Source organism: Echiichthys vipera (assembly GCF_963691815.1).
Source record: "Echiichthys vipera genome assembly, chromosome: 22".
NCBI lineage: Eukaryota > Metazoa > Chordata > Actinopteri > Perciformes > Trachinidae > Echiichthys > Echiichthys vipera.
The window spans coordinates 5,628,516-5,643,233 of record NC_139847.1 but is presented as its reverse complement, the minus strand read 5'-3'; the positions used below and the strand labels follow the sequence as shown (position 1 = coordinate 5,643,233).

The following is a 14,718-nucleotide window of genomic DNA, read 5'->3' as shown; positions in this document are numbered from 1 at the left end:
ACACACACACACACACACACACACACACACACACATCCATTCTTTCAGTCTCCGTCACACACAATTGAGAAGCTCGTGAGTGGAAGCGTTGAAACGCACATTCACTTGAGTGCATGCAAACACACACACACACACACACAAACACACACACACAGAGACACACACACACACACAGTATTCAAACTCTTGAGTTAAGGTGCATATCCTTGCTCTCTCCCACGCAACGCTTTGTGTTGATTGGGCAAGTTGCTGTGGTTAGAGAGGAGATGAATGTGACATTTAAGACTCAACACACACTCACACACACACACACTCACACTCACACACACACACACACACACCACACGCACAGTAAAAGCGCCCTGTCATCGCTGTGCTCTCGCCCTGAGGCTGAGACCATAGAACAGACAAACCAAATGCCACCAATTAGCCAATAGAGAACAGACAAAACAAAAATCACGACCTTAAATCAGCCTCTGGGACTGCAGCTGCATCCCATACATCACACGCTGCCTCAAAGACTCATGTGGACTTATTCCAGCTGATCACTGGAAATGCAGATTTGGAACTTTTGGTCTCATAAAATCATGTTGTCTATCACATTTTCAGGGTCCGCTGCTCTTCTAGAAAACATCACCTCCTCTCCATATGTCCCTGGGAGCGTTCTCGAGTCCGTAGCATTGTTGCACCATGAGATGCTTAAGCTGCACGGCGAACGGGGGCCCTCTGGTGGTAGCTGCAGGTAACAGCAGCTCCGTTATATAGGTCACAGCGCTCATCACAGCAGAGCCTCTTCTGGGCTTTCTGCACAGCGTGTTTATCTGTGATGAGACAGGGGGGTGGGGGTTGGATCAGAGGCAGACAGAGCTTCGTGCCAGTGCCCCTGATGCACTGAATTGAGCGGCAGCCTCTCGTCGGCTGCACGGATGCCAGGGATGTGGAGAGAGAGAGGTGGGAGGTGGGCTCGGGGCTTGCTGTGTGTGACACAGAAACGAGAGATTTGTGTGATCAGATGCACATTTATGTTTTGGTGAGAAGAGACAGCAGAAGAGCCGCGACTTGTATCGCTCCCCGAAGTTGCCAAAGTGTCCCAGAGCGAGACACTGGATCCCATGATGTCATTGGCTTCCCATTATGTCTCCGCCTTTTTCTGGACGACTTATTAAACTGATATTCGCTGAATCATCAAAATCATCCCAAGGTCTTTTTAGGCACTTCCATATATCAAATAAGCCATCGAGACAGTTGTTTTTCGTGTATGAACTATTAACGGAGAAATCCGGGAGAGTCGCTAACAACTGGATGTGGCTGAAGCACCTGAAGCACCAACAACGTTGTTAGCGAGTGAGAGACTTACCAACTGGCCCCTGTACCAGCTCCTCTCATAGTAAAGTCAAGTTGATTACCAAAGTCAATCCAAAAGGAAGACGCCCATTGGTGCTTTGTTGTATTTGTAGGACTCATGCTACTGCAGAGGTTTGGTATTATTTTGTGCAGTATTACTGGTTAAAAAAGCCATTTTAGGGGGCGGCCGGGGGCTGAGTGATTAGAGCAGTCGCCCCATGTAAAGAGGCTAAAAGGACGCGGGTTCGACTCCAACCTGAGACCCTTTGCTACATGTCTCCCCCTCTCTCACTCTGACCCTATTTCCTGTCCGTCCTATCTCATAAAAGTCTTGAAAACTGCAGGGGGGAAAAAATCTTTTAAAAAAAAAGCTGTTTAATGCCTTCACCGTACTGCCCCGAGCTAATCACTGTTAATCACTTCCTTCTCTGCTCAGGACGCCATTACCCCATCATACCTTTACCTAATAGTAGTTTGCTGCTGCATTAATGCTCTGAATGTAGTAGAGCGCCTTTAAGACACATGCTTATCCTTTTTTATTGATTTATTTTGTTGTTTTGTAGCATCTGATTTCATGGCAATGCGCTTAAAATATCATCACAAGCACCAGTATTGTCTTCAACAGTATAAAAAAAAGAATCTGCTGCTATTTTTGCTTTGTTTTTCAAGCGGAAATTGTGGAGAAAATACCAAATATTCTCTGATGACAGCATCTCCAATGTGAATATATGTGCTATCATCATTGTAAACTGAGTATAGTTGGCTTTTGTCCCGTTGGTTGGACAGAACAAGACATTAGAAGAGTCTTTTTATTGTCTCTTGTTGTTTTTTAAACTAAATTGTGAAAAATCGTTGCTCTATCAACATTCATAGAAACATATTTTATATAAAAAGTTCCTGGAGCCCAAAGCAATTGTCTGAAGAAAATTAGAATCGCATTTGGGACCAGAGGAGAATTTAAAACCAGTGGACATTTTTGCTTACAAACTGGTTATTTCCAATTAATTTCAATCTATTTTGTATAAGCATGTTATATAACTCCTGCACAAATGACATCATATATCTGCAGTAATAGGCACAGATGTTTGGGATCATCCAGATATAAAGATGCATGCGAATATGACCCAAATATGTAAATAACGGAGATATGAGCTGCCTGCGTTTTGATCTGTTACTCTGTACTTCTTCTAAAACTGACGCAGACGGACTCTCAACACGTCTGAATCCCTCCTCGTCTGTTTTTCTGTCTCTCTCTCTTTCACTGTTTTTCTTTTGTTTTGTTTCTTGTGTTTTTCTCGCTGGCTGCCTGTTTGGGAACAGCTCGCATGCCAACACACACACACTCCCACACACAGAAACGAATACCCTATCTGTGTGAGGATCACCTAAACCCTGCGATCTCAGCCTGATCTGTAACAGCTGCATGCTTAAGTACTGAATCCTCAAACCACTGTTCCCATTTGGAGTCTAAATCTGAAAACAAGCCCATGTTGACGTGTATTTGAATATCTTGCATGCACACAGGGCCGTCTCTGATCTATTTATGTCCAAGGAGAATGCCTATAAAGAAGGGAAGCACCTCTCTGACCTTTTTTAAGAGTCAATCCAATATATTTTTTTCTCCAAATTTAAATTCTGTTTACCTTCCTGCTGAAAATATTTTTTATGTAAGCGGAGAAATTTAAACTGATGACGGAAACACTTGCCTAACACACATAATAAGCTGAATTTGACAAATACCTGCTTCATTTATTTATTATTTTATCTGCAATAGTAACTATTGTGTGCAGTGCTGTAATAAATCACCTGTTTACTTAAATTATACTTTGTTAATTATATAGACAACACATTTACGTGTAACAGCTTTAAAACAGAGCCTACTACAGCCTCAGAGGGACAATAATGTTGAGCAGAGCCAATGATACAAGTCTATCTTACAAAGGAACATGCTCCTTCAAGCTTTGGATACACAGCCAATACTTGTTAGTAGTTTGGGCCTTTTCATGGGAAATCTACTGTCGATGACAAAGAATATACCAAATATCACCATTGCAATGAATATCACCACTGCACCATTGCAGATCAGTAAGTTAATTAAGTGGCAATATGAATGGATAACCTTGTGATGGACTGAAGTCCTTCACTGAGTGCAGAGATGCCCCTTTGGGACATTCAAGACAGTTTGATCCTGTCTTGTCCTGTCCTGTCTTTTCAGTCAATTTCCTTTTCCAGGTACAAGAGAGAAAGGCCTGACCTGTTTTCTATCATCTGTTCTCAGTGTCGATGTCTTTTCCGATCCCACCCTGACTCTGCTATTGTCATTAGACTTACAAACTTTTCCATGCTCGAGTCTGGGAAGTAGGTGGGCTGTTTGCACCACCATTAGGATATTTTCAGTCAGATTTGTCTTTGTTTTTTTCCCCCTCCTCTTTATTTTCTGTTGTCCTGTTTACTTTTCGCATCGTTTTATTCAGCATATCTAAATGTTTCCACTCTTTCTGTCTCTGACTAGACCATGGCGGAGTACAGCTCTCTGCTCAGCGACCTGTCTGAAAACATCACCAACGAAGACTTGGAGCAGCTCAAGTCTGCCTGCAAGGAGGACATCCCTGAGGACCAGAGCAACAACATCACCTCCTCCAAGGAGTGGTTCAACTACCTGGAGAAGAACGACAAGCTGGCCCAAGGTGAGATATCAAATCAGAAATCAGATAATCGCTGATACTTTATCCGCCCCGATGAAAAGAGCAGTTTGTCCCTTCGTTTGTAATAACGTTTCTCATGCAGATAATCTGTCGTACATCGAGCACATCTTCGAGATTTCGCGGCGACCGGACCTGCTGACGAGGGTGATCGAGTACCGCACCACCGTGCTCAAGATCTCTGAGGATGACGAGATCGACACCAAGCTCACGCGCATCCCCTCAGCCAAGAAATACAAAGGTAACACACTATGAGTTAATCTCTAGAACACAGAGAGTTAGAGGGTTAGAATATTTGGGGCATTTCGGTATCTCTGACGTGAAAGAAGTTACTCCGATTGGCCAGAGACCAGCTCCTGGTCCAGTCAAGTTCTGCCCCCTAATGGATCAACAGAAAACTGCCTTAACATCCTCTCCGCAGTGGACCTAATTGTGTCAGGACCCCCACAAAGGGTAGCAAGATACTTCTGAAAGGGGGGTCAAATGATTAACAGGATAAGAAAGCAGTAAAACATTGTTTCTTTACCATGAAAAAAACCATAAATATTTATGTATAATTCAGTAAAGTGAGCAAGGCCTGTCGCCTGCAACTCTTTCTCCAGCAGCTCGCTATGGCAGCTGACATCAGTGATAAAAACGCGTGTTTTCTACAACAAAAGTGCTCCTTGCTCCATGCATGTATCATTTTCTGTGAACCCCCCATGCTTTTGGAGGAGATTTGACTCCAATGGAGAAACTATATCAAGAGATAATGGCTAATGCTGCAAAAGTACCAACCATAAATACTGTCAAAAATAGGATGTGATGTTATGATGAAATTCTTAAGGATAGTAACTTTAAGTTGCATGTCAGGTATTTAAGCAGCAGACTATAGACAAATCCGGCATGGTACCAGGAAGTGAACAAGCCGCCATTGCTGCGGTGGCGCCTCCCTCCAGTATGCGCACGATTGAATGGGAGCATAAGAAGTGTACCTTTTCTACTTTTACCTGTATTTTTTGATGCACAGGGGCGCTCTTCATGAGGTAAAGGTTTGTGTCGTTGGCGTTGAAGTTGAAGTTTCCCGATGCTGTTGGAGCAGCAGAGAATTGCACAAGTTCTTCCCGGCTTCCTAGACATCGTTGTCAAAAGTAATGCTGGATATAAAGTGCAGGTAAAAGTAGTAAAGGTGCACTCTTTAAGACAGCTCTCACTCAAGCACGCGCATACTGGAGGGAGACGCCACCGCAGTAATGGTGTTGCCGCTAGATGGCGTAACACACAACAGGCTCGCTGGATTCGTCCATAGTGACGGGCTCTCCTTTCTTTGTTTGAAGTAAAGGTTTCTTATCATTTCTCTCTCTCTCTCTCTCTCTCTCTCTCTCTCTCTACCCCCAAAGACATCATCCGCCAGCCCTCTGAAGATGAGATCATCAAGTTGGCCCCTCCCCCTAAAAAAGTGTGAGCTCGCGATGCGCAACCCTGATCTTTGCACCTTGATTTCTTCACTCCTGGCACTCCAATCAACCGACCAACCGTTTCTGACCAACCCCATCACTCCCCCACTTCCCCCCCATACACACACACACACACACAAACACACACACACATCCAGCCACACGCCCTCCTTGCACTAACACATGCCGTGACACAGAGCCGCGCAGGCAGGCACCGCCCAAGCAACCAATCAGATCATAGCGATGCAGCCTCTTCCCAAGCTGAGGGGAGATGTGAAGCTGTGGAAAAAGAGACATTAGAAGATGAAATCTGGAGACGGGCCGACAGCGTATGTGTGTGAGGAGAGAGAGAGAGAAAGAGAGAGAGAGAGACAAAGTCCACCCTCGATTCAAATGCTGAGTGGGTCAGTTCAGAATGAGTGTAATCTGTTAATCTGTGAACACTAGTCTGTGGATGCTGTGTTTATGCAACCGTCTGTGTGTGTGTGTGCGTGTGTGTGTGCGTGTGTGTGTGTGTGTGCGTGTGTGTGTCAGTGAAGGTTGTTATCGTGAAAACATCCACCCATTAAGAATTTGAAACCGCAATCCCTGCCTTTAAAACTTAACAACATAATAGGTAACCATGGAAACAACAAAGCTGTGTACAAATTGTATGTCCATCGATACAAAACGATGACGAACAGAATTCAGCATTCAAAATAGCCAAAATGCCAAAACTGACAGACTGAAACTTAAGACTAAAACATGTAAATACATAGTTTACATTATCAAAAACTGCAGCTGAAGTTAACACTCAGTAAAAAAAGAAATTCAAGACTAATCGGGTTCATTTCTGTGAGGTAGCTTGTTTTAGCATGTAGCTGCATTAACAGTTCAGGTGTGTTTGTAATGTGAAAGGGATAATTCAACATTTTGGAAGCTTACTTGGGTTTTTTGGAGGGAAGGAGATTTGATTGATACCACATTCATGTGTCTTTTTAAATAAGAAGCTACAGCCACTGACACGTTATTTCAGTGTAAGCTAGCTTAGCAGAAAGACAGGAAACAGCTAGCTCTGTTCAAAATCTGCTTACTAGGGCTCGCATGAATAAACAAGGCTCGCCCTGGTAAGCAGATGCTGGTAAACAGAATTTGTCACCTTTGGATGGAGCCAGGTTAGCAATTTCCTCCCAAATTCATGTCTTTGTGCTAAGCTACTTTAAGATAACCAGCTCAGCTAACCAAGTGGTATCGATCCTCTCGTCTAACTCTCCAAAATGTCAAACTGTTCCTTTAAATTCCGTATGGTTCATAAGAAATACTTGTAGTTATGGAGTTACCATCTTCTTGCCTTTTTTGGCCACGTTGACGTGAGGCGGGCGTATATGAAACTTCACCTTAGGTCAAACTTAAAGGACAGGACGGTCACTGTTCCTCAGCTCGAGGATCTGTATGCATTCCCTTTACTCTTACGCAGATGATTATCATGTTTCCAGAGCAAAAAAAAAGTAATATTTTAAAAGAAGATATTTAAAGTTGATTTTCATAGGAAAAGCCAATATTTGCCTTTAGCTTATAATCATAGCAGTTATTTAGAGAATTAAATATTTAGATGGGAAAGTTAACGCAGTTATTTCTATACTATGGATGTTCCCCGTCCATGGGTTCTCTTTTCATCAGGGGGACCCGTTAGCATGAAAGTCTGTTGTATGAGCTGGTTAAAGATGTAAATATACAAATAATATATTAGATGAAAATATAGCAGAAATAATATATTGACCTGCAGTGTGTTTTCCGCAGAGGACACTCGAATTTCTACTGTACGTTCAGTTTACTGCGTGGTTTTTTAACTAAAGGCCCTAATTTTATCTAATCTGGAACTATTCAGCTATTCAACACTGAAAGTAAATCTACTTAGAGAACACAAGTATATTTTGAGAAATCATATTGGATATTATATTTACCGTGTGAAAATGTTGCGTTACGTGACACGTAAAGAAGACTAACACTAAACTTTATTTCACCCCTTTGTTGCCATTCCATTGGTTGCACAGGAAATGACTGACCAGTGAATTTTAACTGTACGAGAGGCGAAACTAAGGCGTGTGGAAACAGAAAAAGGAAGTGCAGATCAAAGTGATAATGTCAAAGAAAACATGGCATGTGATAATAAAACATATCCTTTTAATAAACTGTACATAAAATAGATTGTGACAAAGATCTTTAACGAACACCAAGGCTCATTACCCGCTGACTATGCCATTAACGCCATGCACCAACATAATAGCTAGCAAGACTGTTGAAACTAAATGATAATAACTGCTCTTTTGAACACTGTGTCTACTTTTCCCCCACGTCGAAGCCTTAGCGGACGTTTTGTTTACCCCGTAAAAAAAAAAAAATCACAACTGTGAGAGATTGTGTGTGACAGACGGCGACACACACGACACGTTAATCAAAACGACTCTCGCTTTTAACGAGAGTGCTTTTATTCTGAAATTTGCTAAGGACTTCAGTGTTGGCTGTGTACAGAATGTCTGTGGGTCTATTTCTGCCCCGTTGTTGTTGTTATCAAAGCTGTAGGATCAAAAATATGAACTGCAACATAAAAAACTATCAGTGTACGACTAGTCATTTCTCCCAGCCCTGCTCCACTCCAACCCCAGTGCCAACGACCAAGACTTTTATTTCGATCAGTTTCCGTGATCTGTTTTTCTTTCTTCTTTCTTTTGTATTGCTCGCCGTATATTGTAGTGTTGACTGATTTGTATCCTATGCATTTATGTATGTAGGAAAACTGCACTGTAACATATCCTCCCAACAAATCACTTAATTTAAAGGACTGAACTCTTTAATTGGGTGTTTGACAGGATCCTGACGTTCTTGTTATTGAATCTGCATGATGGATGTGCTGGCTGGAACTTGATAAGAGGAATTTAAAGTGTGCAGTTTCAGGAAAATAAAATAAATGCTTGTTACCCAATGTTCATTGTTGAAAAGGGGGTAGTAAGGGGGGGAAACTGTTAGACCAACAATACTGTAGAACTCCGCTCTTTTGCAAGCAAAGTCCTAAAGTTACTAAAACATCCAATAGTCCTTTAATGCCTGCAATCGTATGGGGAGGTTTGATAGTTTACAAACTAGAGGGCATGTTCCTTTGCATAATACATCCAGTTAATCTAGGTCAGATCAAGATGTGTGTTGCCCTGTTAAAGGAATACTCCACCCGTAAATACTTTAACACTCTTATATATGCTGTTTTAATATACAAAAGATCTATTACATCAATGTATCATCTATAAACAACTATTGGATTGATTGGTATGGAGTTTGGAAGACAAAGTCATGGTCACCAGAGGATGAATCCTGATTACTTTGGTGATCGCGGACATTTCCTCTAGCGCCACCAACAGTTTGACATTTACTGTTCAGTGTAAAATGTTTCAACAACTTTTAGACTGATTGCCATGAAATCTGGTACCGAGATTCATGGCGGTAGATGCTAGATCGTACTTGAACGACTCACCAAACAAAACTTGCATGGGCCTACTACGCAAGCATCAACCTGTAAATTAGCAGCTGGCTAACGTTAGCTATGAAGGGTTCAGGATAAAGTCAGATAAAGACTTAGGCTTAGGGTTATACCGTTTTACTTGGTCAGGTTATAATTTAGAAGTTCAAATAACCATCTGTGTGTTGACCATAGACTGTATAATAGAGACGGACACACAGCTACTGCGTAGTCAGGAGATTTGGCATCAGCCTGAAGCATTTTGGCCATCGCCATCTTGTTTTATTAAAATCGGACAACGTCACGCTGCCGTTTTAATGACGCTGCACTAAGCTAAATGCTAAAGAGGAAAACTGACTTCTGCCGCTTGACGTGATTCATCTGGTGGACTGTTGCTGGTGGGGGAGCTGGTAGTTCCAGTCACTAGTGGTGTTCACTGTTGCTAGCATGGCACCACTTTGCCGCCTCATTGAACCGCTAGCTCTCTAACTCTTTGTCCTGTTTATGTGTGAAACCACTTCTGAGTTCTGTAACATTTTTTGCTTTATTCTTCCACAACATCAACCCTTAAGTTTCTGTCCCTTAGAATCAAAGAGAAAGGGCTTCTTTTAAAATTATAATTTTGTAGCTTCGCACCGACTTTTAACAGTAATATGAGGAGATATTAACGTTGGTGTTTCCTAATGTCTTACCAAAAATTGCAAAATTTCATTACGCCATAAAATACACCCTGATACAGTGTATGCATTGATCTTTTCAGATTGGTAATATATTACGGTGTTAAAGTATTTCTGGGTGAATTTTCCCTTCGTGTCCAGTCCAGCCCTCTCTCGGCCTGACCCAAAGTGAAGCGGTAGCTGTCCTCCTATAGATGGAGCCTAGTGAACACAAAGTGGGACCACTGCATTTATCACTGAGCTGCACTGAAAGCATTTTGTCAGGCAAAGGGAGGCAGTTTACTGCTATGACCTGTGGGTAATGGTCTTTCCCAGCGTTAAAATGGATGTGATTATTGGCCATAAATGTTAGATTTTGTACAAAATATCAGCCAGGGAGGATTTGGGTTGTTTTTTTTCCTTTTATTTTTATTTGAAGTGCTTTCTGAATAGCAACTTGTGAATTTAGATGTATGTGACCAAGTGACGTTTATTTTCTTTTTCTCTCTCAGAACTTCAGTAGGCAATGGACTCATGTTAACAGTTGAATTGTGTGGTAGTTTGTCAGTAGTTTGTCCATGCAATATCTGTAAACATCAAAAAAGGAAAAAAAATCCAACTCTGTTGTGTGATGCTCTAGATGCTCCTGGTTAGCAGTGTATTCATTGCAGTGTTACAATTTCTGTCAGCATCCAAATGTGGCTGTGCTGCCCCTCTGACTTCATCACCAGGTGGATTATATGTTTGGCCTTTCTACACGTTTTCCTCAGTAGCCAATCGGCACATAATATATCAACATATCAGTCACAAATGATGTCAAATTTGGATTTCCGTGTACAAAGTACATATCAACTTAGTAAATGCTGCAAAAGTATAAATCTACTTATATTCATTTATGGTGAAAACCTGATTATAACCAAGACATGATGACGTAATAAATGAAAAGGCAGATATTGTGTGAAGGTTTTAAGCATGTAATGCTAACTGTCAATTAAAATTCATTCAAAGAGTATCATTTTTCCTTGAGGACAAGACTGTGTTTTTTTTTTTTCATTTAATTAGGTTGTAAATATGTATTTTGAATATATATCACTGTGTTTGTTTTGAACTTGATTAATTTATTTAATGCCTATGTATTGTTGTTTTTACGTATCCTGATTTTGTTTAACTAACTGGAAACAAATCAAGGGGATGAAAACTTGTTGCTTATCTAATGTTCTGCAGACCATGCATCAACACCAATATTCAACAAAAAAAGTGATATTCATTTCATTGTATTTACTGATATGTAACATATTCTGTTTTACTGTGTCGTATTTGATCAGATGTGTTGTGGTCACTGCTCATAAAATGATTTTATTCAGAGAGTTTCCAAATCATGACAAAAGATAAAAGCAGTCAAAGTCATAATCTGCCATTTTGTTCTTATGTGACATGTTGTCACTTGCATATTGCACCGAGCAGGAAATTTGAAGAGTATAGAGTCTTAAAATAGGTCGCTAACTGTGCCTGCAGAGAGTTTAAGAAAGGTTGACCCCTGATTTGAGTGCAGTCTTTATTTCCAGATAGTTAGCAGTGTTTTCATGCAAAATATTTACTATTGTTAAAAAACAAAACAAAACATCTGTTGGGTGTAATATCAGGCAAATGACAACCCTCAATTATCTAAACAATAGGCAGTTCTGTATGGAGCCCTAAAGAGTTCAATATTAAATAAATAAGTTATTATAAAATTAATTGTCACATCCTCAACTCAACAAATGTTGTTAGGCAGGGTCACTCAACAACTGCTATCAAATTTAACCAGTTGGCTCCTGTTAGCTTGCGCAAAAGCATATCAAAGTAGTTCTGATTCTTACCAAACCGTAAATATACGCAGTAGCTACAAATGCAATGACACTAACTTTTAATTTAGCTTAAGAAGACTGCACATGCCAGCTAGCCAGCTAACTAGCTATAAGAGCAAAACAACACAATCTGTGGTTGCTTTAGCCAATTGGAGCGAGTGAATGCTGCTAAACAACCCGCCTAGCTAGGTAGGTAGCATGTGCAGCCATGTTAAGCTAATTCAAAGTTACTGTGTCTGTGTACTGTGTTTTTTAGTTGGTTCAATCAGAATTGTTTCTGCATTGTTCTTGCTCTAGCTAACACAAGCTAACGGGGTATTGGTAGCATTTGTTGTGCTTACCGGCTTAAGAGAGGTCGGTATTTTTTAATTAAATATTTCTAAAGTGAAATCAAATAAAACTTTGGTAATATGAAAATAAGAGTGATGAAGTAACATTTAATAATAATGAAGTTGAGCTTTAATACATTTCTTTAATTCCTTCACAATTTATGTTTTCATTTATAGGCTATTTACACAACGTATTCACTTTTTTATAATGTACTGTTTATCTATTCAATATTTAACATTTGAGGTTCCATAGTTTTATTTAGTTTTTTTCAAAGTAAGGTGTCACTGAATGGTTAAAGGGCGCATGGATGAAGTGGTAGAGTGAAGAGGTAACTAAGTGCTAGGTAGGGTAGTGTTAGTAGTGAAGAATAGTCTGGGGGTTGTTGTTTGAGGTGTGAGCAGAGAGATATATGTAGGTTCATACTTGAGTAAACATTTCTGGCTACACGATTCCCCCCCTCCGCATCTTCATTATCGTTTTTGGTTGTGGCCGGTCTTGCACAAGAATGCTGTACAGTCGTGAGATGTAGTCAGTGATCATTAGGTGTGTTAATGTTAGGAATGCTGAATGTCCGGTCAGAGTTCATTAGAAGTTGTGCAGCAAAGATTTTATGTTTTTCCTTTGCACCTTTTAAACACCACGAGAAGTGTGTGAGTCGCATCAAGCTCCTGAATATTGTGTACAAGCTTCTTAAACCGCACATACTTTGATTTCTCTAGAGCTGCACTGTAACAAAAAAAACAAAATCTGTTTTTTTTTCATTTTGTCAAATAAAAGTTTACATTTCACGCACACACAAAAACAAGCTTTCACGTTGTAGTGCCAACTTGATTCAGTTGCAAAGCGCCGAGGCGGACGGGCTTGAAATCATGCCGCGCTTGACGTTTAACAGTGTCTTGTCATGTATGTAGTGAACAATCTTTATTTCCGACGGTCACATTAACATGTGTGGCTCGATCAGAGATTTTCTGACGTTGTGTGCGTAAGCAGTGGACAATAGAGGATATTTTAAGGTGTTGTGTTTCAATGCTAATCTAATCTCTGTAGCTTGAGGTTTAACGTACTGTAAAGCTGAAAAATTAAATCCTGTGGTGTCGTTATAGTTATCAGTCATAGGCACCTAACAACTTCCCTAGGCATGGGTTGTAGGTTAGAGGAGGTCTTTACCGAGGCATCGGACAGGACTTGAACAGTCAAATAAAGAGTTAACAGTATACAGTCGATAATATTTTGAGGGTGAACACATCTGTGATTTTGAAACGTACAGCTGCTAACTTCCCTTTTGACAGTTTTGTTTCATTAGCGCAGATGGGCAGCATTCAGGAGAGCATTGATTTGGTTTAAGTAACATTGCTGAGTTTAATTCTTGGGCACTGAGAGTTGCCCTGTGCGTCACTGCCTTGAGATCCAGTCAGTGCGATGTTTTCCCTCGTAGTCTGCTTCTTATTTGTACTGTCCTTTGTTCTCAAAGGGTGTAGCAAGTGACAGGTGTTGTTGTGATTTTGTTTTCCCAACCCGGTCCATCATGTCAGTCAAGAATAACTACTCTTAAACAAGCGTGGTCATACAGATTTACGGCTGTTAGATAATGTGCACACAGTCGAATTTGGTTTAAGTCGATGGAGTGTTTAGGGTTCTGTCTCAGTGACAAAGAACCTGACCTGGTTTTAGGGGATGTGACGCTGCACTTAACAACGCAGTGAAGAGCGCCATAACATCCACTTTTACATTTTCGCACACAGCTCGTAAAATAACCCCGTTGGATGCCATGGGCTCAGTGCTGTTAGAAACTTCTAAGGTTTTCCTCTCATGGGGCAAGAAGTACTTCAGGATTTATTTTGCAATGACTGCAACAAAATATGAGATGATGTGTTATTCAAACAAATATAAAGGTGTGGCTTTTTGTCATGATTTAAATGAGACTGAACTGAAATTATGCCATTTTGTCATTGTGCTAAAATGAATATAAATATTATATATTAAAATATATTTGCTAACCTATACTGTGTGCTTTCTTTCAAGTGTGGTTTAGAGCAGTGTTTCTCAAATGGGGGTACTGGTTAACCTGAATCTCGCCAGAGGAATTTTGTTTCGCCTAGCTGCACTCATCCATCTGGGACCGCTCCACAGAGGAGGGATTTGGGGACCAGTGAAAAAAATAGTTGAGCCAATCAGGACCCCTGGGCGGGATTTTTATAGATGTGACAACGGAGAAGCAACTGTTTTGATTCATACAGCAATGGCGGCTCACATCGAGCAAGTTTGCTGTGCGCAAAGTTGCCTTTTATCCGCAAATTTCCATTGCACAGACGACATTGATCATTTACTGACATTGCACTGATTGCACTGCTGCTATATCCAAGATGTCGGCTGTTTTGGTTTTCCCCGAGTTGCTCTCATCAGCGTCATGGGTTGGTTTCGATGTGAGTGGTTTAAGTAGCACGTCGATAAAGATGACGGACAAGTGGTTTATCCAATCATACGCAAGGATTTTTGATAAGGCCTCCTGAAACAACTCTCCTATAGAGCGATCCCAGATGGATGATGGAGCTAGACGGAAGCAGTCAGGTTAGGTACTGGGTACATGAGATTAAAAAATATGACTCATGCATAATTCCCCATTCATGTTCATATTCAGTATTCCTGCTTTTTCTGCCATATACTGTCGCAACAATGCAATCACGATTTTTCCATATTAAAGGCTTTTTTTCTACCCAAACATTTTTTTCGTTGTAAGGGGGGTGCATTACTGAAAAAAGTTTGAGAACCATTGGTTTAGAGAGGTTACAAAATGGAAAGAAAATATTTCCAAAACAGAAATTATTCATTGGGAATCATTTAAGTACCTTTACTCATGTGTACTGATAAACCTGAGGTATGTATCATGTACGCAGGTTAATCTGAATCCACAAC

General features: G+C 40.7%; 1 protein-coding gene across 1 annotated transcript in view; it reads left to right on the top strand.

Moving 5' to 3' along the window:
• pea15 (proliferation and apoptosis adaptor protein 15) overlaps window positions 1-13,806 on the top strand; it is a 55,256-nt gene extending 41,450 nt beyond the window's left edge. The window contains exons 2-4 of the mRNA XM_083937037.1: window positions 3,857-4,031; window positions 4,132-4,287; window positions 5,426-13,806. Coding sequence (XP_083793163.1) covers window positions 3,860-4,031; window positions 4,132-4,287; window positions 5,426-5,490 — 393 coding nt within the window. The 5' untranslated portion in view covers window positions 3,857-3,859 and the 3' untranslated portion in view covers window positions 5,491-13,806. The remainder of the gene's footprint in view (window positions 1-3,856; window positions 4,032-4,131; window positions 4,288-5,425) is intronic.
• Window positions 13,807-14,718: the final 912 nt, after the last annotated feature.